The 21084-nt window shown below is 37.0% G+C and overlaps 1 protein-coding gene across 2 annotated transcripts in view; it reads left to right on the forward strand.

The window, feature by feature from the left end:
• The window catches only part of METTL25 (methyltransferase like 25), a 46948-nt gene extending 26583 nt beyond the window's left edge, over nucleotides 1–20365 (forward strand). The window contains exons 7-13 of one of the 2 annotated variants that reach the window (XM_066183317.1): nucleotides 1947–1976; nucleotides 3047–3120; nucleotides 5265–5358; nucleotides 6808–6909; nucleotides 16251–16325; nucleotides 16945–17016; nucleotides 18596–20365. In XM_066183317.1, the coding sequence (XP_066039414.1) occupies nucleotides 1947–1976; nucleotides 3047–3120; nucleotides 5265–5358; nucleotides 6808–6909; nucleotides 16251–16325; nucleotides 16945–17016; nucleotides 18596–18694 (546 nt within the window). In that variant the 3' untranslated portion in view covers nucleotides 18695–20365. The remainder of the gene's footprint in view (nucleotides 1–1946; nucleotides 1977–3046; nucleotides 3121–5264; nucleotides 5359–6807; nucleotides 6910–16250; nucleotides 16326–16944; nucleotides 17017–18595) is intronic. The other variant, XM_066183318.1, reaches the window with a different exon arrangement.
• Nucleotides 20366–21084: the final 719 nt, after the last annotated feature.

Below are 21084 nucleotides of genomic sequence, written 5' to 3' on the forward strand. Positions count from 1 at the left end.
AACAAGGTAACCCCTCAGGATAATAGTTCTTGGCCGAGGACTTAGGGACAAACAAGGTAATTGTAGAAGGATTGCAATCAGTAACTCCCCCAATGCCTTCATGATTCATAATATTGAATGTTCTAGCTGTTTAAAACCTGAACAACCCTGCCTATTCTAAAAACTAGAGGAGCTCTAAAATCTGTGTGGCTTAAGAGTCTGGAAACATCTTTTTAGCATTGCACTAAGAGATTAAGTACTTTTAAAGACTTAGCCTCATCAAGATAGGATGATGAGCTGTTGGCCTAATTTGAAAAAACAGGTACTGAAAATTTTGACCACTGTTTCAGTTAGAAGACCACTATTTCTTCCCTTTATTAATTTTTAATTTATGGTATCCAGATAAATCACATCAGGTTCTGGCTAGGGTCTGCTGCTAGCTCTGTACCTCCATTACAGAGAAGAGTATAGACGAAAGACTCAGTGTGGACTAATGTATTGAGGTTATGTAAACTTGAACTACCATGATAATTAAATGCTGTCAGGAGAAAATATAGGAGGACAGTTTTTAAGGATCCATAAGGCTTAAATGTGTTACCCTTGGCAAAGTAAAAGAAAAGAATTGTTCATTTTAAAGATGTAGCTGTAAAACGAAGCAGAAGAAAAGTGCTTTCTAAAGGGATTTGCCTTTTTTTCTTGTCAGTGTCATACGATACCAGTCCTTCCTCAGCTGACACATTGGCTGTTTCCTATTCCATTTCTTTTGAGAGAAAAAGGTTGGGCTGTTTTTCAGCAGTGGTAGGAAGATAAATTTTGTAAGCAAATGACCCCCAAGAGAGTACTGATCATGCTATATGTTTCTATTTCAGATTTCTCAGAAATCACAGAAATTTGGCGATTAAAAACTTTTTGTTTGAATAGTCACAAAAGGCAGAGACTTCTCCTATGTAACTAGATACTTCTCCTGTTACTTTTGTAATTTGTCTATTTGCATTTTTCATGACTAGGATTTTTCTTGCCATGTAGGATGTACAGGGGAGCCAACACAGAGCCACTAAGCACCCACATTTCTTGGGCTAATGGCTGGATAGCAGAAAGTCTGCTGAGCAGTGACACTCATTGGTTGAACTGCCAAGGGCCAGAGGTGTTGGGCAAGAGTTCCAGTTTCAGAGCTTTACGATATGTCTTGGAACCCATATCCATCTCCTCAGCAGCAGCAGATAGGTGCTGCTATAAGAGCTTACACAGCAAAAGGAAAACCTGATAGTTGGCCAAAGCCAACTATGGAGGAACTGCAACTATGTGGACAAGGAGATGCGACTATAACAAGGAGAAGGAGTGGGTGATTGTGTAACATGCAGTCTTAGTAACTGAAGTGAAGTTAGGGACTAAAGCTGATAATAATCTGTAAATGGCAAGGCATTTTTGGTTTGCTACCTAATTTGATGTAGTATCAGGTAATCAGACACTGAGGTTTTGTCTTCATTTCTACTATGATCTTTAAAACTCTGTTGAAATTTTTGTAGGCACATTATTTTTTCAACTGTGAAAGGACATTACATGCTTCTAATTAATTGTCATTCTTTGTCACTATGCACCATAAAAATCAAGTAGTCTCACATCTGCATCAGCATTTACAGAATGAAGACTAGTGAAAAATAATGCATAGTATTCACAGAAAGTAATCCTCTGAAATGTTTGTACAATAGAAAGAAAACCAAGCAAATTTTCCATGTATCTATTTCCACAGTTGGATGTCATTACTTCTCCTATAAATAAACCAGAATAACAGGAGTTGCTGCTTATGAATGCCTAAAGGTATTAACACTTTAAAGTGTGCAAGCTCATGGTATGTCACACCATTAATCTTTTAAAATGTCATCTCCTCTGACTTTTTTACAATGTGTTTATAAAATGTTATGATAAAGAATAAACTTATCAGCAATTTAATTCCTTGTCTCTTAAAGGCTTTGGAGCGAGTTGCAGTTGGCCAAATGGTAAGTAATATTGTTTATTTTAGCCATTCTAAGATAAAATGTGTTTTTCCCCCTTGAATGTTCTTAATCCATGGCCTTTTATTGAACTTCTGCATATCTGGAATCTGAAAGACTGGCCTACACTGTGTCAAATCCTGAAAGATAGCATGTGTCATCATGAAATCACATTTTTATTGCTGTAGTTGTGCTTAGTGAATCTGTTTTCTTTTGACAATTAAGAGTCTGAGAAAAAAAAAAGCACAGCTTAAAATTTAAGGCATTAAACTACCCTTCCTAACTTCCTTTGCTGTCTTTCATCTGATACATAAATTCAGTGCAAATGTCTGTCTGATATCCCTGCTTTGGATCACTCTATCCCAATGTTTTATCAACTAATGTAAAAATAGACATTGTTGTGACAAAAGCTTGAACCTGTAAGAAACATCATCATTCTCATTTTTAATCCCTGTATATTTTTTCCTTGTGAATATTTTGAATTATTGTTGTGCAAGTTATCCTTAAGAGATGATGGGCACGAACTGTGCAAGTAATTAAAAGGCTAGGCTGAGGGACTTCTTTCCATATTCTGTAAGCCCACTGACCTCAGCAGTCTTTTTCTGTGAATTTGTAAATGGCAATTAACTGGTTTTATGCAAACAGATTTTTCATAGACAAATACATGAAACTTTTAGGTTTGGTTTTTTTTTTTAGCATAGTACTTCCTGCGTGGTTCAGACAACAGTCTGCAGATGATTCAGCTAGGTATTACTCCTTTTGTCTTCAAAACAACTTAGATAATTGTTATTTATTTTGCATATTAGAATTCAGATCATGAACAGTGCATTTTCTTCTGTTGTCTTTCTTTCCATCAAGAGAGTCTGGGCCTGGTTTTTTTTTCTTTGCATTTATGGTTATGTTAGAATCTAACACTGGATGCAAGAACATTAGTAAATTGTCCTCTTAAATCTGGTATGACTGGTCATAAAATATACAACTCAATAAATAGTTAAGGAAGCCAGTACTGGTTTTGTTACTCTGATCTTAATTTCGGTGCCAATTTTAAATCCTTGCTGTTGTAAAATCTTTTGCAGCTGCCCACAGAATCATTGTTTTATCGAGCTGTTCTTCAGGTTATTATAGAAGAAATTTATGGTGTCACCAAAAGGTAGGAAGCTCTGAATTCACAGAATGCCAACTGAAGATTGATCTGATTCTCTTCCACCTCTGTATTGTAGAGAAAGTATGTTTTGGAAAGCAGAAGGATGTAGGAATCAGTCTCATCAGGTTGTAAATGCACATCGGTATTAAAATAAAAGATAGATTTGGTCATTGTAAATCCACATCACAAATGTGGATTCCTTCCTTTACCTGTAGCTGAAGTAGGCCCTCTTTGGTACTGGATACACGGGTAAAGCACATCTTCACCTGAGAATACTCAGCAAATGCACTGAAAAGTCAATGCAGCCCTGAGCTATCCTGTCATGCAGAGGTCCTGGCAGCTTTGATACTGCAGAAGGAAAAAGGCATTTCTGTTTGTCCTGAGAAAAACTGCTGATAGCTCAATGGCCACCATGGCTCTAAAGAGCCACTCACTACCTGTGCCTACACTGGCAAGTGCTGCTTCCTTGTAGGAATGGGATTTGGAGAGCTGCTGCTGAGGACCTGACATCTACATTCTACTCTTCTGTGGTTGCAGTTGGATTAGATTTTATCTTACTCTGTCGGATGTATGCCTGTTAGCACTTGGAGCTCATCAAGAAGCACACCTTCCAGTTTAATTTAGTTTGAAAATAACGCATTTTTTTTTAGCTCTGGTACTATTACACGGTGTGAGCCAAGTCATGAGAGGTGGGGAAAACCAGAAAACTTACTTCAGAAATATACTTCTGATCTAAAATAAGTGCTAATGCAAATACCCTTAAAACTTTTGCTAGATAGAGAGTCAGACAGCTTACCATTCAGAAAGTCAAATTCCTGAAAGAAGAAATGCTTCTTTATTTTAAAATTGCACAAAGAAACACACAAAAAGTTATGGCTGCTAAATTGTAAGTTAAAGAAAAACTGTGAAGTAGATTTTTCATTTTTTAAAGGAAGTATAATTTGGAGGAAGTAATTAAGATTATATGTCTCTAATGAACACAATGGCTACCTTGAAAAGACCTCTCTTACCCCCATTTTTTTTTCTGAGCATGATGCTAAATGCCCATCTTCCTAGGAATGACATAACAACATAATCATTAATTGATTTTCAGACTGCATCAGCCTAAATGTTCAGGTGCATCTGAATATTAAATATGACATAGAAATGATTTTCAGTGAGTGATGGTCCTTGACAGCTAAACAGCATTAGAACTGCCACTGAGTGAAATCTTTTGAAATCTTTCTGTTGACCTCAGATGTTAGAGATGGTAGATCTGGGTTTTAGATAAGGAGATAGGTTTTACTAAGAATAAAGAGGGAGAAAAGTTTTAAACTAAGATACTTCTATTCAGGTTTTTCACTGGGAGGGTGCAGAGAGAGTGTATTTCTTGTTAAGTAATTCAGTAGCAGAAAATTCTGTACCTGAGTGTTTAACTCCTACACTGCACATCTAGAAGAGAAATAGTGTTAGACTCAGTCAAGAAAGTGAATTCAGACCAGAAAAAAAACTTGGTGTGTTGTTTCTCCAAGGTATTTTAATCACAGAGAAGAGAACACATGTGAGTGGTCTACTAGGATTCATTCTTCCTATATGTTTTTTTAAGTTTTTGTGCATTATTTTAGCATATTTTTTGAAACAACACACATTTTCTTCTGGCTTGAAATGCAAGCTATTGAATTGTGAACTGGACAGAATTCTGGCATCATTTAGTGAAATAAAAAATTGAAAGGATAAGAACACAAGATAAAAAGCAAAAGTGGCATTTGCTCAGTCCAGTGGTTGGTGTTAATTACAGCAGCATTATGGTAGATTATGGAAGTAATATGAAAGTATAGAAGGAAACGTCTGTCAGTGGAAATAATAATTTTGTCATTCATATAAGGAAATAAAAAATGATAGTTGAAGTTTCTTTTTTAATTTATCCACTATCTCTCAAAATTTTAGGTAAAATAATAACCATATTTTAGACATAATACAGCTATACAGTTGCTATGTCTAGAAGTTACTTCAAGTATTAGCTAGATTGTTTTAAGTGGAAGGGGGAAAACGGAAAGTTGTTACTAACTTGGCAGTAGTAGCCATCCAACTGACTTATTTCTCCTGTTAAAAATACCTGGATTTCTGTTGTTGGATATATAAATGCCTACACCTCAGTACTGTATTTGCAGTGATCGACATGTTGGAAAAACCTTCTCCAAATCATCCTCCTTCGTAGATTATGTCAGACGGTCTCTGAAAAAGCTGGAACTGGATGATTCAAAGGTGAGTCACTAATTAGTGACTATATGAAATTGTTATATCCATATAAGTTCTTAAGTCAGCATCACAATACAGTGTTTGAGCCATTGAGTTGATTTATGTCATATATTGCTGTATAAATATTATATTTGAAGACTTAATACCTTTAAATTAGTAAATGTTAAGGAAATACATGAAGATCCTGAATCACTTTGTTTGATAGAGAAAAAGAAGTAAATATACAGTAGAGATTTAAATCCTTTGGAGATGCTATTTACATTCTTGAGTATCTTGTCTTAGTCCTAGTCTTACAACTGCCCAATTGGTCAACAGATGGCAACATAGCATTAGGCATGGAATATGATTGTGTGAAGATCGCAGCTATGTTGTGAGAACAGGGTGTGCAAAGGAGACACTAGAGAGTACTAGACAGATTGTTAACAAATTAAGTACAATCAAAGGAGAAGTGGGAGTGGCAAGCATGTAAAATATTTAATGTAAATGTTGTTGCAGTCTTTGATAAAGTAGTGTTTAAAACCTGTAGTCAAAATGTCAAATCACTTAAAATTTGCCAGGCACATCAAAGTATGAGCTACAAGAAACAGGCATAACCAAATAAGCAAGTAAATTCTAATGACATTGGAATCATCCTGACATCATTAAGAAAAGGACTTTTGCCTGAAGTGTGCTGTATTTTAAAAGGATTACATTTAATTCTGTTGTTAGCAAATCACATCTAGTGAATGTAGTTACCTGTTTGCTTTTTTTATATGAATAGGCACTAACAGGATGCATTCACCTCAGCTAGAAATAAAATTATATCTTTCTTCATGTGTGTACAGTCACCCAAAAGCAATAATGGAGTTTTTGTGTAATAATCAGTTCACAAGATCATTGATTAAACTCTGCTAGTGTAGATTTGTTCACTGTTTTCTTTAAAACCAGTAATCATAGAAAGTTTGTATCAAGAGGTCTGATTTTAGATATGTTCCCTTTTGCTAAGAAGGGTCTGGACAAATGCAGGTTGCCCAGAGACAAAGATGTCTGTCAACACTTCTTCAAGCTGCACATTAATGTGGTTGCTAAAGACCTGATTCAAGTAAATGTTCACTTTTGCTCATGTTTCTCCTCATTTTATGTGCAGCTGGCTGCATACTGAAGACTGGATTTTATGCTGATGTAAACAATATTATTTTTTATTTCCCAGCTATATTGAAATCTGCAGCAGCAAAAACCAGTGCTATTTTGATACTGCTCAGAGGAAAGTTCTTACTGCTCCCTTAACAGTGGTTCTGACCCTGCAGTTTTCATGGTAGAGTCAGCACTATATCTACACAATATTGGAGAATGTGTTAAATGCCTCTCTTCAGGAAAAAAAATACTTACGTAGCTAGAAATGTGATGAAGCCTAAACATTTGCTCTGAAAGACAACAAAAATCAAAGAGAAATGTATGTGGAATTTGGTTTTTTAGCACTATTTAGAAATGAAGAAAAGAGCAGCTGTACTGCATAGACCAAATGTCTACCTTGTCTCTGGCCGTGGACAAAAACTGATGCCTCGGGAAGAATATAAGGTGGGAGTAAGCATATATGAAGCATACTTTCAGAATAATCCAAAATGTCCTTGTCATTCACAAAAAAAAAAGGATGCAAACATTGTCCTAATGCATAAATATATTTAGGTTATATTAAAAAAGCAGCTAGAACTGCGTAATACAACCAAAGAACTATGAGAAAAAATTGTTTCCATATGGGTCTCTGTTTTACATGTGCAAAGATATTTTCTGAAATACAGAAGTCAAGAAACTGCGAGTCTCCAGTCTTTTACTAGGCTTATCAGAATATTAAAAAGGATTTCATCTCTGTATAATAATAAAAATACTGGAAAGGAAAATAGAGGGTTACAGGCACTGTTTCCAGGAGTCCCTGCCAGGGTTTGGTAGCTTGTCATGTGTGGTAAAATCTTGCATGGTTTTTATCACTGGAGCTGAATCTGTACTGTGGGATGTAAACACTCTTCCAAACTTAATGGTTCATGATAAGCATCACAGCTGCTTCCTTTATACACACCAATACCTCTGTTTCTGATCAAAAGGTAGCCCTGGTGCAATCCAGTCGTTTTCCAGTCTGGACAATTGTGGAGGCAGGATAAAAAGTGCAAGTATATAAAACGCCTAACCTGCCTTGATACTCATTTTTGTGAGAGTGTGCCTTTTGCTAAATATTACACTGATGAAGACTCATCAGGTATAATTATCCAAATACTAAGGGTGTTTTCGCTGTTGATTTTAAGTAAAGATAAGTTCTTGAATCCTGCCGATAATTCAAATGAGGAAACGCCTCTGCTTCTTTCCTTTGTGAAATAGATGTGAATTTTTTGCTTATGTGAAGCAAGAATCGGACTCTTTATGAAAGGTGTCTCAATCAGAAGTGAGTTAGAGTGAGACAACATAATAAACATAGTTTTTCTACTAAAAATAAGAAAAAGGCATTTATCAATAACCTAGCACCGCTCATTGTTAAGAATTACTGTTCATGGACTGAAGTTTCCTATTAAGTCAGCCAAAATAATTTCCTCCATTTACAGTGTTTCTTTTTAGTGTGGAAGAGCCTGTCAATTAAACACTTAGATGCAAATGAAATACTTTTATCTGCCTTTTGGTACAGGACCATTCCCTTCACACATCTCTTCACCTCAGCAGTAAAAATGAGGTATAAACCATGACTACTGAATTTCTGACAAAACATTCTCATTCTTTGAGGGCAGAAAAAGGTCTTTTAGTGTGAGCATGCTGCTTCACAGGTATGCTTATATTGCTTATAGCTTCAGAATTAATGGAATTGCTCTGTGGGCCATGGATCATAAAATCATAGAAGGGATGTTAATGATCATCTAGTTCCAACCCCCCTGCTGTGGGCAGGGACGCCTTTCACTAGACCAGGTTGCTGAAAGCCGCATCCAGCCTGGCTTTGAATGTTGCCAGGGATGGGGCATCCATAGCTTCTCTTGACAACCTGTGCCAGTGTCTCACCACCCCCATAGTGAATAATTTCTTCCTTATGTAATCTAAACCTATCCTCATTCATTTTAAAGGCATTCCTCCTTCTACTGTCACTATACGCCCTTGTGAAAAGTCCCTCTCCAGCTCTCTTGTAGGTCCCCTTTAGGTACTGGAAGGTGCTTTAAGGTCCCATCAGAGCCTTCATTTCTCCAGGCTGTGCAGCCCTAGTGCTCTTAGCCTGCAGCCACAACTCTTTTAGTGCGGCCATTCAGTGAATTCCTTATCCAGCCAGTGGTCTCCAGTTTAAAGATGAGGATGTCATGTGGAATAATGTGAAATGCTTTGCACAAGTCCAGGTAACGATGTCTGTTGCTCTTCCCTTATCTACCAATGCTGTCATCCCTTTATAGAAGGCCTCCAGACTTGAAGGCACAATTTGCCATTACTGAAGCCATGTTGGCTGTTACCAATCACTTCTTTATTTTCTATGTGCCTTAGCATAGTTTTCAGGAGAATCTGGTACATGATCTTAGGCATCAAGATGAGACTGGCTGATTTGTAATTCCCCAGGCCTTCAGTTTTTTCCCCTTTTTGAAAATGAGTTATGAATTATGTTCCCCTTTTTCCATGGGAACCTCACTAGGATGACATGACTTTCTCAAATATGCTGGATAGTGGCTTAGCAACTTCAGCTGCCAGTTCCTTCAGGACCTGCAGATGCATCTCATCTGGTCCTATGGACTTGTGCATCTTCAGGCTCCTGAGATGTTCTTGAGCCTGATTTTCTCTTACAGTGAGCAGTTCTTCATTTAGTCAGTCCCTGCCTTTGTCTTCTGCAGCTCAGGTGGTGTGGCTGATACACTTGCTGGTGAAGACTCAGCCAGAAAAATTGTTGAGTATCTCAGCATTTTCCATAAGCTGTGTAACCAGTTGCCTGTTCTGGAGAATGCACACATTTACCTATAGAAGCTTTTCTTGTTGCTATTGGTGTCAATCAAGTTTAATTCGGTGAGAGCTTTATCTTTCCTAACCTGATCCCTGGGTGCTCAGATAATACCTCTGTTCTCTTCCCAGGCTACCCATCCTTGCTTCCACTCTTGGTAGCCTTCCTTTTTGTTGTTTGGTTTGGCCAGAAGATTGTTGTTCATCCATGCTGACCTCATGGTATTTTTGCCTGACTTCCTCTTTAAGCTTGGAGAAGGTAACCCTTGAGTATTAACCAGTCTTCATAGGCCCCTTTTTCCCTGCAGGGCTTTATGCCATGGTACTCTGTCAAGCTGATCCCAGAAGTCTGGTCTCCTGAAGTTCAGGGTAATGACTTTGCTGTGTGCTCTCCCGTTGCCCCAGGGACCTTGAATTCCACCATTTCATGGTCACTGCAGCCCGGTCTTCCCCTTGAGCTTCACATTCCACCCCCCAGGCATTCCCTATTGGTGAGAATTGGGATCATTGGCTCCCCTATCTTATGGGAGGGAAGTTCTCATCAATGCATTCCAGGAACCTCCTGGTTTGCTTATGCCCTGCTGTGTTGTCCCTCCAACAGATACTGGTGTGGTTGAAGTGCCCCATGAGGACAAGGGTTTGTGAGAGTGAGGCTGCTCCTTCGTGCTTGTAGAGGGCCATATCTAGAGATCCCTGCACAGGGCTGCAATAATTGGTCTGGATACATACCAAAGCAGTATTTTGTTCCTGATTATTTTCTTTGTCATAGTTCACTCTGTTCCTAAAGACTCTGTGTTGTACAGACAGAGCATTAAGGGTCACATAGATTTCGGAGAAATTCTTTCATCACAAGATTTCTTTTCCCTTTTATTCACCGTTTTTACCTAATTAACATGAACGGGGAACCCTCTTTTGGGAGAATGGAGCATTCATCCCTGTCCTCTCTCCTAGAGTAGCTGGCCCCTCTGATGCTTGTTAGCCTTCTTGCTTTCAAGCAGCCGGAGCAATTCCTTCCTCTTCAGCTCAGAGTGTTTCAGCTGTTTGTAGCTGCTTTGCAAATGCATTTAAAATGACACCTCTTTATTAACACATCTGATAACTGCCTAAAGCAGTAAGTGCTACAAATAGCATTGCCATGGCAAAAAAATCCTCATGTAAGTATTTATGTATTTCTAGAGATTTTAAGAATGAAAACTCAAAACTCTTTAGATTTCCTGGTGTCCTGTTCTTACTGGGGTAGATTAGCAAAAGGTCTTTCATAGGGGATAGCTTAAGGTGGTTAAATGGAGAGAGTGCTTACAAAGCTGAGGCCTGGATGTGTGTCTGACAGCCTTTGGGATGTATGGACTTGGTGCTTTTGCAAACTCCAGACTATTTAATTTTGCGTTAAAACTGGTAGGCAATAATGAAATCAGAATTTGTGCAAAAATACTTTTTTTTTATCATTAATTGCTTATTTTTTATCAGACAAGTTTGAGGTTTTTACATTTGATAAGTGGAGATGGGTTACTCTTAGCTTACTGTAGACTGTCCTTGACTTGTAAATTCTCCTCAGCAGTGACTAGTGGAATGTCATAAAATGCAGTTTGCAAATGGAGGGAGATAACATGAAGCTTACTGTGTGACTTAATTTTCTCTTGCTCTAGAAAGTGTTGAAAAGCCACTCACTTAAGACTGGGGAACTGTCAGTAGTGGAATTGTGTAATACATGAAGACATTAACTAACCTGGATATATGCAGCTGTACTGGGAATTAAAAAGAATTTTTTCAGAAACTGGGGAAGAGAGGGACTTTTAGCCTGAGATTTCTTACAGTCTTAATGTCTACCCCACAGCCAAAGTCAGTGTGACTATCTTGAAATGACAGTGAATATCTGATACTGGTTGGTTTTTGCTAAGAATATTTGTAATTTGATATGTTTTATTGTGTTCAGCCATTGAGCAAAAGCCAAGCCAAAGCCAAAGCAATGCTCTCCACTTTCCCCTGAATCCTGAAACATCAATTAACTGAGACTAAGCAGTCAAAAAATGAAGGCACTACATGGATTTACAGACTCAATGCATTTTGCAATTGTTGAAGAGTTGACTTTCTTCACTGTTTTCTTGGACAGAAGGAATTTAATCTCACAGACTTTCTGTTTCCTTTGTTAGTTAGGGAAGTACTAAATGACAGCTCAGTTAACACTTGCATAGCCCTGTATAAACTGTAAGCACATAATGCTGTTTTTAAGCATAACTGTTTCTCACATAGACAAAGTACTGTCCCAGTTATGGTACTGTAGCATTTTACTCTGACAAGGACTCCTAAGAGATGTGACTTGTATCTCACTTAGGTATAATTATAAATAATACAAATTGCATTCATCTGAAATGCATTTTAAACAAAGCTCTAAATAAACTTAAGTCTCTCAGTAATTTCATTATGTGTTTTACATTTTACAGTAAATAATGTTACATTATTTTTAACTACATTAGTCCTGGAAAAGTTGTAGAATTTCCTGTTGGGTATGTTCTCCCAAATGTTTTGAACTGATCTAAGACACTGCTTTGCTAGAAGGATTGCCTTACAGTTTTCTTGTACTCTAATTAGTGTTCTTGATAGTGCTGGTACAAGTAGAGAGAGGAAACATGGAACTGTGCAGTCAGTGCAGGAAGAAGCAGTCCCTTCGAGGTAGCAAAGAGGAATTGCATCTAACAGACTGTGGAATAGCATCCTTAGGCTGTCTCTTCTCTGGAGGGTATGTGCAGCATTGGACAGTAAAAGAGACTTTCATTCAGTGAAAATACTCTTAGTCTAGGAAAGGATACAGCCCTGAAAAAAATGCTCCCTGAAGAACCATGAGGTGTGGTATCAGTAATTGCCTCACACCTTGTGCCTGAATATTTTCTTTTCAGCCTGTGCTCTATCAGCATGCCTTTGGGACTGCAGTCCAAGGTGGGTGTGCTGAGGTGTGTGTGTATATCTCACGTGCTCCCAGAGCTCTGTGACAGTTTCACCGTGTTCACAGGAGTCCTGTGGCTCATGTTTCGTGCCATCTCCACTGTATGGTATTTATGGTATACCCATATGGTATTGTTACAACTAAGTCACTGGAGACCTTGCTAGGTCCTCTTGCTTGTGTCAGGTGTTTGAGTTACCACATCAAACCACAAAGAAATCAGTACAAAAAAAATTTTGCACCACCATCATAATGCAAGGGGACAAGGTCCTTTTGTTCACATCCTGATAAAGACCAGGAGACACTGTAGTTGTATCAGGGAAGAAATACTGGCCAAAATGAAATGAAGATCACTTGAGTGACAGTAACATAAGTTAGATCTTTGAGTAGTAACGTAAGTTAGATCTTTGAGTGCAGAGTCATTATTAAGACAAATGCATGTATTTTGAGTTTTTCCATATTCACAGTATCAACATCAAACTGTAAGAAAAAAGTTCAGTGCATATATATGAAGAAATTTTTTTTGGCTACACAAGTAAGTGACAATGCAGAGAATAGCTGAATGGACAATTTCAGTGGCTGAATGGGGCTTGCTTTGCATGTGGAAGTACAATTCTTCAAAAATGCCAAGAGTAAACTACTCCTGCTTCATCTGGGAAGGGGAGCTGAAGGTTGTTAGGTACCGAAGGCAGGTGTAAAGCTGTTGCAGTTTCAGACAAACCCAGTGTTACTGGATTTTTGTTGTCTTTCAGTAAATTGACCACGTGGCTTACCTTTTCGTGCCCTTCTCTACCAATGCTTTTCAGTGGACACTCTCCCAGCTGAGCTGTTGCATTGAATTGGTTCCCTCACCAAACTTTTAACTGAGGCACAGTTTGGAATAGTACTTAGTCTATCCATGACAGCAGAATGTGTTCAGTCAGAATGTGTAATAGGCAGAGAAGGAATGGGAAAGCACGTACTTGAGTATGGCAGTGTGCAAGAGACGCTTTTGACCCACTTTTCATTTGCCAAACATTTCACAATTTGTTTCCTTTTAATTTGAATGCTTCATCTTGAAAAATGGAGAACATGAAGGAAGCAAAAGCAGAAGGGTTTCAAGATCACATTTTTCCAAATGTAGATCTTTTCTTTAAATTCCAAATAGCCTGTAATTTCAAAAATCCATTATGCTAAAACCCTATTAATACTCAGTTGAAATGAAAAGCTTATAGGGCAGAGGTTAATAAACTCTTTTGTTTATTTCATGACCGATATATTTTAGTTGGTTTGACTGTTTAGAGTGGAAGAGAAAAACAAAAAGATGTCTAAAATATTTGCACAGCTTCACAGAAAATAAAATAGCAATAAGAGCAAAAAAAATCTTGTTAGTCCCCATTAGTACTGCTGGATGAGCTACTCAACCTTGCTTTTCAGTTGGGAAAATGTACTTTTTAAATTGAAAAAACATGACTGAACTACTACAAAAGTTTTTTTCTGAACTTGTTTTAAAGCAGAGTTAGAATTATGCATCATTCCTGAAAATAATATTTGGCAGATCTTCTAAAACCTTCCTGTGATGGAGACTGACAACTTTGCCAGTCTTTAATTAATCTCTAAGAGAAAATGTTTCTTCAAGTTTTTGGCTGACTTTTTTTGCTGCAATTCAAGCCCATTAGTTCTTGCCCTATCACACAGTGAACAAACTGTTCCCTACTTCTTGGTGATAGCCTTGTAAAAACTGTTATTATCCTCACTCTCAGTTTCATGTCATTTAGTCTGATCAGTTCCGGTTCTCTGAGTCTTTCTTCATAGGTGATGTTTTCTAGATCTCTGATCTATTTTCCCTCTCAGGACTTTTTCAGACAGTTCATTTCTTTCTTTGAAATCTGATGCCCAAAAATGGATGCAGTATTCCAGCTAGAGCTTTTCCACTGCCAGAGTTGAAGGAGTACTTCCTCCGCCTTGCAGGCTGCTCTCCCATACATATCACAGAACGGTGATTGCTTTTTTTTGCAGTAGCACAACTGTGACTCTCACTCAGCTTATGATCTGCTCTATCTGTCACTTGGTGCTCCCCGTCCTGAACAGCTGATTATTTCTGCTTGAGCCTAGTCCCTTCTGCTTTTCTGTACAGCATTTCAAACTTCTCTAAGCAATGCTCCAGTTTCTGAAAGTTATTTTAAGTTCTGGCAATGCCTTCCTGTTGCACATTTGCAGACTTAGCTAATGTGGTTTCTATTCTATTGTCTGAATTCTTAATGAAAATACTGCATTCCAAAATGGACCTCCAATCAGGTCATTCCAGTTGCTCAGAGACTCATTAGGAGCCACTTTCTGGTTCTGATAATTCAAATAGTTTTCGTTCACTTTCTAGTACTTTAATCTGAAGCTTGTTTCCTAAATTTGCATATAAAATTAGTATAGGAAATGTTATAAAAAATCTTTTTGAAATCAAATTATGTGAGAACCAGTTGTTTTTCTCTGTCATGAATCCTTTTACCCTCCTTACAAGGGAAGTAGACTTACTTGTGATTTATTCTTGATGAATTTGTGTTATTACTAATTTGCTTATCTTTCAGTGGTTTTACATTCTTTATTTCTTCCATTTTTTTGGTGCACTGAATCAGAATTGACTGCTCTATAATAAGACATATCTGCTATCTGTCTGACATACTCTCTTTGAGAACTTCTCAGTGACAATGAGTAATAGTTCTGAGGTCACTTCAGTCCCTTCTTCCCTGTCCCAGGATAAAGTTGTTAATACTCACCTGATTTGAAAACTTACATATTCTTTAAATGTTTCCTGGTTTGTTGCCCTATTTTAGACAAAGATTTTACTTCTCTGCAACTGTATTAGCCACATGCTCTCAGATGATTCTTCTAATAAAATGTGCAAAAATTTATAAGCACTTCCGCTTTACTTGTCTTTAGTCATAGAATCATAGAATCATTTAGGCTGACAAGGGCTTTTAAGAGCAGCAATTCCAACCATTAATTCAGGACTGCAAGTCCACCACTAAACCACTGAGTCCCTCAGCACCACATCTACACATCTGTCAGAGCTGTTACGTTTCTGCTAAGTTTGGACTCCCTCATTCCATGGCCATGACAGAACAGCCATACTGCAAAACTCCCAGTACTGCAGAAATGCATCAGGCTTTCAGCTCTGCTCTTCCCAGCAGCCTCCATCAGCAATAATGCTCTAATCCTACTTCCCACTTCTTTGGCGTGTTCGTTATGTGGCCAGCTCAAGTGTCTTCTTCAGTGTCCAGGACTGTGGTCAACAGAGCAGACACATCGTGACCTTCAAAAGCCAGGCAACGTGGTGGTCTGGCTGCCCTATAGAGAGCACATTTTGTGAAGAGCAGTCACGGTCACAGCTGCAGCACCTGCTCTGCTGCACTGGCCAGCAAGGGCTGAAAAGGCTTGGTCAGGTTCCCAAATTGCCTGTGTATTTGGCTGTCAATTCAGCCCCAAATCACGGCATTTACAGTCACGGTGGCAGTGTTGGCAGTCTCACATCAGGTCACTGGGAAAAGAAGAGAGGGAACATGAAGTAGTTCAAAGTAAATAGAAAAAGTTCTATTTTAAAGATGGGTAATTTTAGGTACAGGGAAACAAAGCATTATTTCCAGAATCTGATAGTAGGTTGCATAGTAGTAGCTTATTACCCTCACACCAGAGTTTAATTCTCAGCTATTTAAATAAATCTCTTGGGAATGGAAGTGAGGAGTGGATAAGGTACATGGAAAGGAAATGAGAATGTTATCTCCACTTTACTGTGTAATTCTCATTTAAGAATGACTGGAGCTTTCTGAATAATGAATATATCTCAGTATTTCATGTCAGTGGACATGCTATGTGAAGAAGAGTTACTGTAAATAAGAACTGAGAAACTGCTATCGGAAAATTACTATAAATATTAGCAAAGTGCTAATTTCAAAAATGAAACACGGATTTCATTTTGTAGTGTGACAATATTTAATTTTAAAGTTCTCTTGAAAAAGTAACTGGAATAACTCTGACACATATTTTTTTTAATCCCTTGCAGCTCCCGGACAACTGTATAATGGATTACTATGAAAAGTACAAGCACAGAATGAATGAGCTTGAAGCATTTAATATGGTAAAAGTTATAAGATTAATACTAGTACCTTGCATATACGTGCTAGTCTAGAATAAAACCCTGTTAAGTTTTCTGGGGTGATGGACTGTCGTACACTGTGGTATGCAATCTCAAAAAACAAAGCAGTTCCCCCTTCCATACTTTGGAGCCTATCCTATTCCAGAACTATATTAGGTGTAAGTAAAGTAATAAAGTGAACACATGGAAGAGTCTTTTTCAAGAGGGACTATTGCACTGGAAAATGGAATGTCAGTCTCCTTTTAAATCTAGACTGGTCTCCATGCAGTTATTTCATAAAAAAACTCTTTATATTAAAATTCATTATTTTCCTCTTTAAAGTTGTTCTGCTTCATTTAATATTTTCTTGTTGGAAAATGTCTGAAAACCAACTAAATAATGTAGTTCCCTGACTTTATGGTATTCCATGTATTTTTGATCTTTAATATAATCTGTTTTGAAGATGTCTGTCCCATAGCGAAAATTAGCAAGGTGACATTTGTACAACAGAACCACTAAAAAATGATTGACCTTCCTGGAATTGTTCTGAGGAAATGTAGCCATTTGGAAGTGTATTGCTTGTGTTTCCCAAAAGGATTGTAGCATCTAATCTTTCTTTCAGTTGAAGGTTGTTCTGGCTCCTTGCATAGAAGTTTTGATACTTCTGGATCGTCTTTGCTACCTGAAGGAGCAGGTATTTTTGCATTCTCTTTTATGATACCTAACGGCTGCATCACTGAAATAAGGCTATTTCAGTCAATTTATTACTGTGCAGACGAAAAGTCTCTGTTGCAGAATTATTATTCTCATCACATTTGCAAAAGTATAAACATTCATTCCATTTAGTATAAACATATGCCCAGCAGATGTTTTTATTTTCAACAAAGCAGCAAGAGTAAAGTTTATGCTCTTTTAATTGTATGGTAATTGCTAGTCGATAGGTAATAAAAAATAAATTAATCAAAGATGCAGCAAATCTCATTTTAGACAACATAATGAGATATTTAATAATTAAAGAAAAATTTGGAAATGCTAAACAAATATTGTGCTGTTAATACTCAGACTTCCAATTAACGTGCTTTGGAATATATAATTCAAAAAAGTTTGAACTAGATCCAAAATATTTATGACTTTCTTTTACTGTTTCTTAATTAAGATCAATAATGAGAGATGGCACAGTTTTTCTAACTGTATGGGTCAGCTGAGGTACATTTGACTAACATACAGCCTGGATGTATTTTACAAGTACAGATCTGGGATATAATAAGCAAATGCTACTACATTTAGTCCATGATGACTTCTTCCATTATTACACTGTTTCTTCTGACACTGATTTTGAGCTTGGCCTGATTAACTTGAAAGCAGTGATAATAATTTTTCTGCACCAGTAGACATTTTTCACACAAATAATAATTTCCTAGGAGAAAATGGTAGCATCTTCCAGCTTCTGCTCTGGGCCATAGTCAAAATAAAATTCTAAAATAAAGTTTAAACTCATTCATATGAATAGCTGTGTTTTCCGCTATAAACCTTTCATTTTGACAGCTCCATTTTACCACAAGTGAAAACTCACTTTATTCTCTGTCATGGTGCACTTGGAACAACTGAATTGTAGTAAATGTATGCCTTTGTTCTAACTGGTATTTTTACATAGAGGCAATTTGAAATAGTTAAATAATGACTTTTTTTCCCAAATGCCAACCAATTAAAAAATTGCATAGAAATCTGTATGATTTCCAAGATGGGAGGTCAAACTTGCTGCACATAGCACTAATTCACCTTTTCTAAATGTAATATATGCATAGATTTAATCTTGTACTGATTGATTCACAAAATATGTTTATGAAGAAAAACAAAAATTATAAGAGCCAAATGCGGCATGATGACCAGATCCAGCCAGCCTGATTAATTTGAAGTCAGTTAATTAGCTTCAGTATTAGAATGTGTGACATAAATTGAGTATGACATGATCCTTAATTTCTTAACTCTAGTTCAACTAAAAAGCAAAGCTTTATTGATGAAGCACTTGTGAAACTATCACTTGATAGCACCAGAAATAATTAAATGACTTTAAAATACGACCTGTTATGAGTGTCCTTTTTTTCACAACAAATTTCCCCCCGGTTTTCTTATTAGGTAAGTGGTTTTCCTGCTTTGCATTAGGATAATTCTATTTATTTTTAATTTTGTAATTCAAAATATGGACCTATTACCATATTTTAGCTTGTAAGTCAAACACATTTTTATGCACTTCAATCATATATCATTTTCAGGAAAACATTGCCTGGTCTGGACTTGTGAAGTTATTTGATCCTGTGAAGTCCCCCAGATGCTATGCAGTTATTGCTCTGAAGAACCAGTCATGTTCTTAAGTGGAAGCAAATTGCAAAGAGGTTGGAAATTCTGAACTGCTCGTGCTGTGTCTTCCCTTTTATTCTGTTATTTTTAATTGATTCCTCAAATACAATGTTTGCTTTTCAGATGCAAAAGAAAAAAGTGCAACGTCTCTTTGAGTCCTCAGAAATAAATATCTCCTTTATAAATATGATTGCCTCCTTATGTCAGTTATTAATGTTGAACATCTGACTTTATTGTAAATGTTATGGCCCATAGTGTGGGATTATTATTTAAAATAACATTTATGTTTCTTCTTTTTAAGATATTATGCTTTCGTATTCTTTCTCTTGATACTTCTAATCTCAAGATAACCTCAATTTTTAGCAGTGGCTCATATCAACACTCTCTTTTTTCCTTTTTGGATTCAGATGGTGCAGAATATGAAGAGAAAAATAACGTGCACTGTAAACAGGAGGCTCATAGACTAAATAGGATCCTAAATAGGACCTCTTATTTATAGAGCAGCATAGAAGAGCCTCATAGAAGAGTACTAACTAAGTAGTTACTACCTGCAAAGGACAGTTTTGTATCAACCCCTTCTTCCTTCCAGCATTTTCCTGGCATGCACTCCTTTGCCTGTCACTCTGAAAGAAAAATATGTGTGCTCTAATCCAGTGGGAGATTTCCCAGTGCTTAAGAATCAGCTGCCCTGCTGGGGTTCACTCTGTAATCCTTGGGTTGTATTGGAAAGCTATTATCTGGCTCAAATCTGTTGGATATAAATACTTGGGTACCCAAATGAATTGAAACTTCCTAGGCAGTTTCTTGTTAGCTGTGCTGCATTCATGAGTGGGAAATTTATTTGTTGATGCATTTATCTCAATGGGTTGCCTAATTAAACTTGAAGATTTTCCATCAATTAAAAAAAAGAGAAAAGTTTATTTTCTAAGTCCTAGTGCTTTTATAAGAATTTTTCAGCATATGTAAAATATAACTAACTCCTGGTGAACAGAAAGAAAGGACAACAAATAAATAATAAAAATACAGCATTAAAGAAGAAGAAAGAGGGCAGAAAGAAGAAAAGAGAAGACACATGGAAGATGAGAATAATGAAAAATATTTTATATTAATTGCATAATGACAGTAATTAGACTGAGACTGAGATGTGAGTGGGAGTGGATCTTACTCTGTTGCACTTTGCAAAATATAATGAGAGCTTGTGAATGTGGCCACTGAAGTAAAGAGAAGTAAGGTGTTTTTCTAACAAGTCACATCTTTCTTGATGTATTCACTTGGAAGAAATAATTTTGGTTTTATATCTGTCTAAACTCACTGCTGTCTGGTTTAGAACTCCAGTCCTTATTAATTCCATGATTCCAGTATAAGCTTCTGATATTTGTTTGGTCCGAGTATATTCAATTCTTAGAGCTGCTGAACATCTTCAGTGCCCAAGGAAATTAGCAGAAGTTGCAGGTCTGAAACAGTAGAGCTAAGAAAAATGAGGCTTTCCATATATGCCACCTTTTGTTATACAGAGAGTACTGAGGAAACTAGCAAGCTGCTGAATTTTTTCCCAGGAAAGGAATCAAAAGAAGGAAAATCCTTTTCTTACCTCTAAGCCTCTGGAAGGAAAAAAACAATGACATCTGATATTAAAAGGCAATCTAAAGTACATGATCTTAAAGAGAAAAAAGGTGAACAAAAATTGTAGAAAAATATGTTTTATTATATTATGTTCTGCTAAGACATGATGACTAATTGTTACTGAAGTGTTACAGTGTTGTCATCCCTATCTTATGTGCTGTTGAAAAAATGTACTTGGGGAAGAAATTGCCTTTTTTTCCTGTTATGAATCGGTTCTTCTACTTTTTCAGACCAAAATCTAAAAACTGGGCATATATGATGTTTAAACAAAGAAAGTAGTTTCCCACAGAAAACAAGGGTTTAAAAGTACCTTTTTATGGTTCAAAAATACTCATTTGAGCAAGCCCTGTCTGGTTTAATCTGAACACGGTCAAAATTGCAAAGGGTATACAGACTAGTGTTAATTTTATGTGATATGTCTGTAATGCTAGATAAAATCGAAGTTAAATTTTTATTACCATCTTAAGAGAACATTTGCAACAGTTCAGAAAAACAGGCACATCTCTAGGATTAGCACAAGTGCTTGTCTACTGTTTCAAAAAGATCTGAATAAATTTGCATTCCCTCCCCCAGCAGACTCTTTTCAGTACTTTTCATGCACTTTGTAGGCTGTGCAGGCAAAAACAGAGGCAATGTGCTTCTTAGAATAATAACTATCAAGAGGTTTATATGATGAGTTTGCATTCAAGCTAAGTCAGTTGCTGTCTGCTCTCAATGCTGTTTCAAAGCTTTGGGTGCCTGAATACCTATGAGTTATTGTTTACACAATGGAAAAATCCCT

Source organism: Chamaea fasciata, unplaced genomic scaffold (genome assembly GCF_029207755.1).
Source record: "Chamaea fasciata isolate MVZ Bird 193981 ecotype frontalis unplaced genomic scaffold, bChaFas1.0.hap1 SCAF_5, whole genome shotgun sequence".
Taxonomy (NCBI): Eukaryota; Metazoa; Chordata; class Aves; order Passeriformes; family Sylviidae; genus Chamaea; species Chamaea fasciata.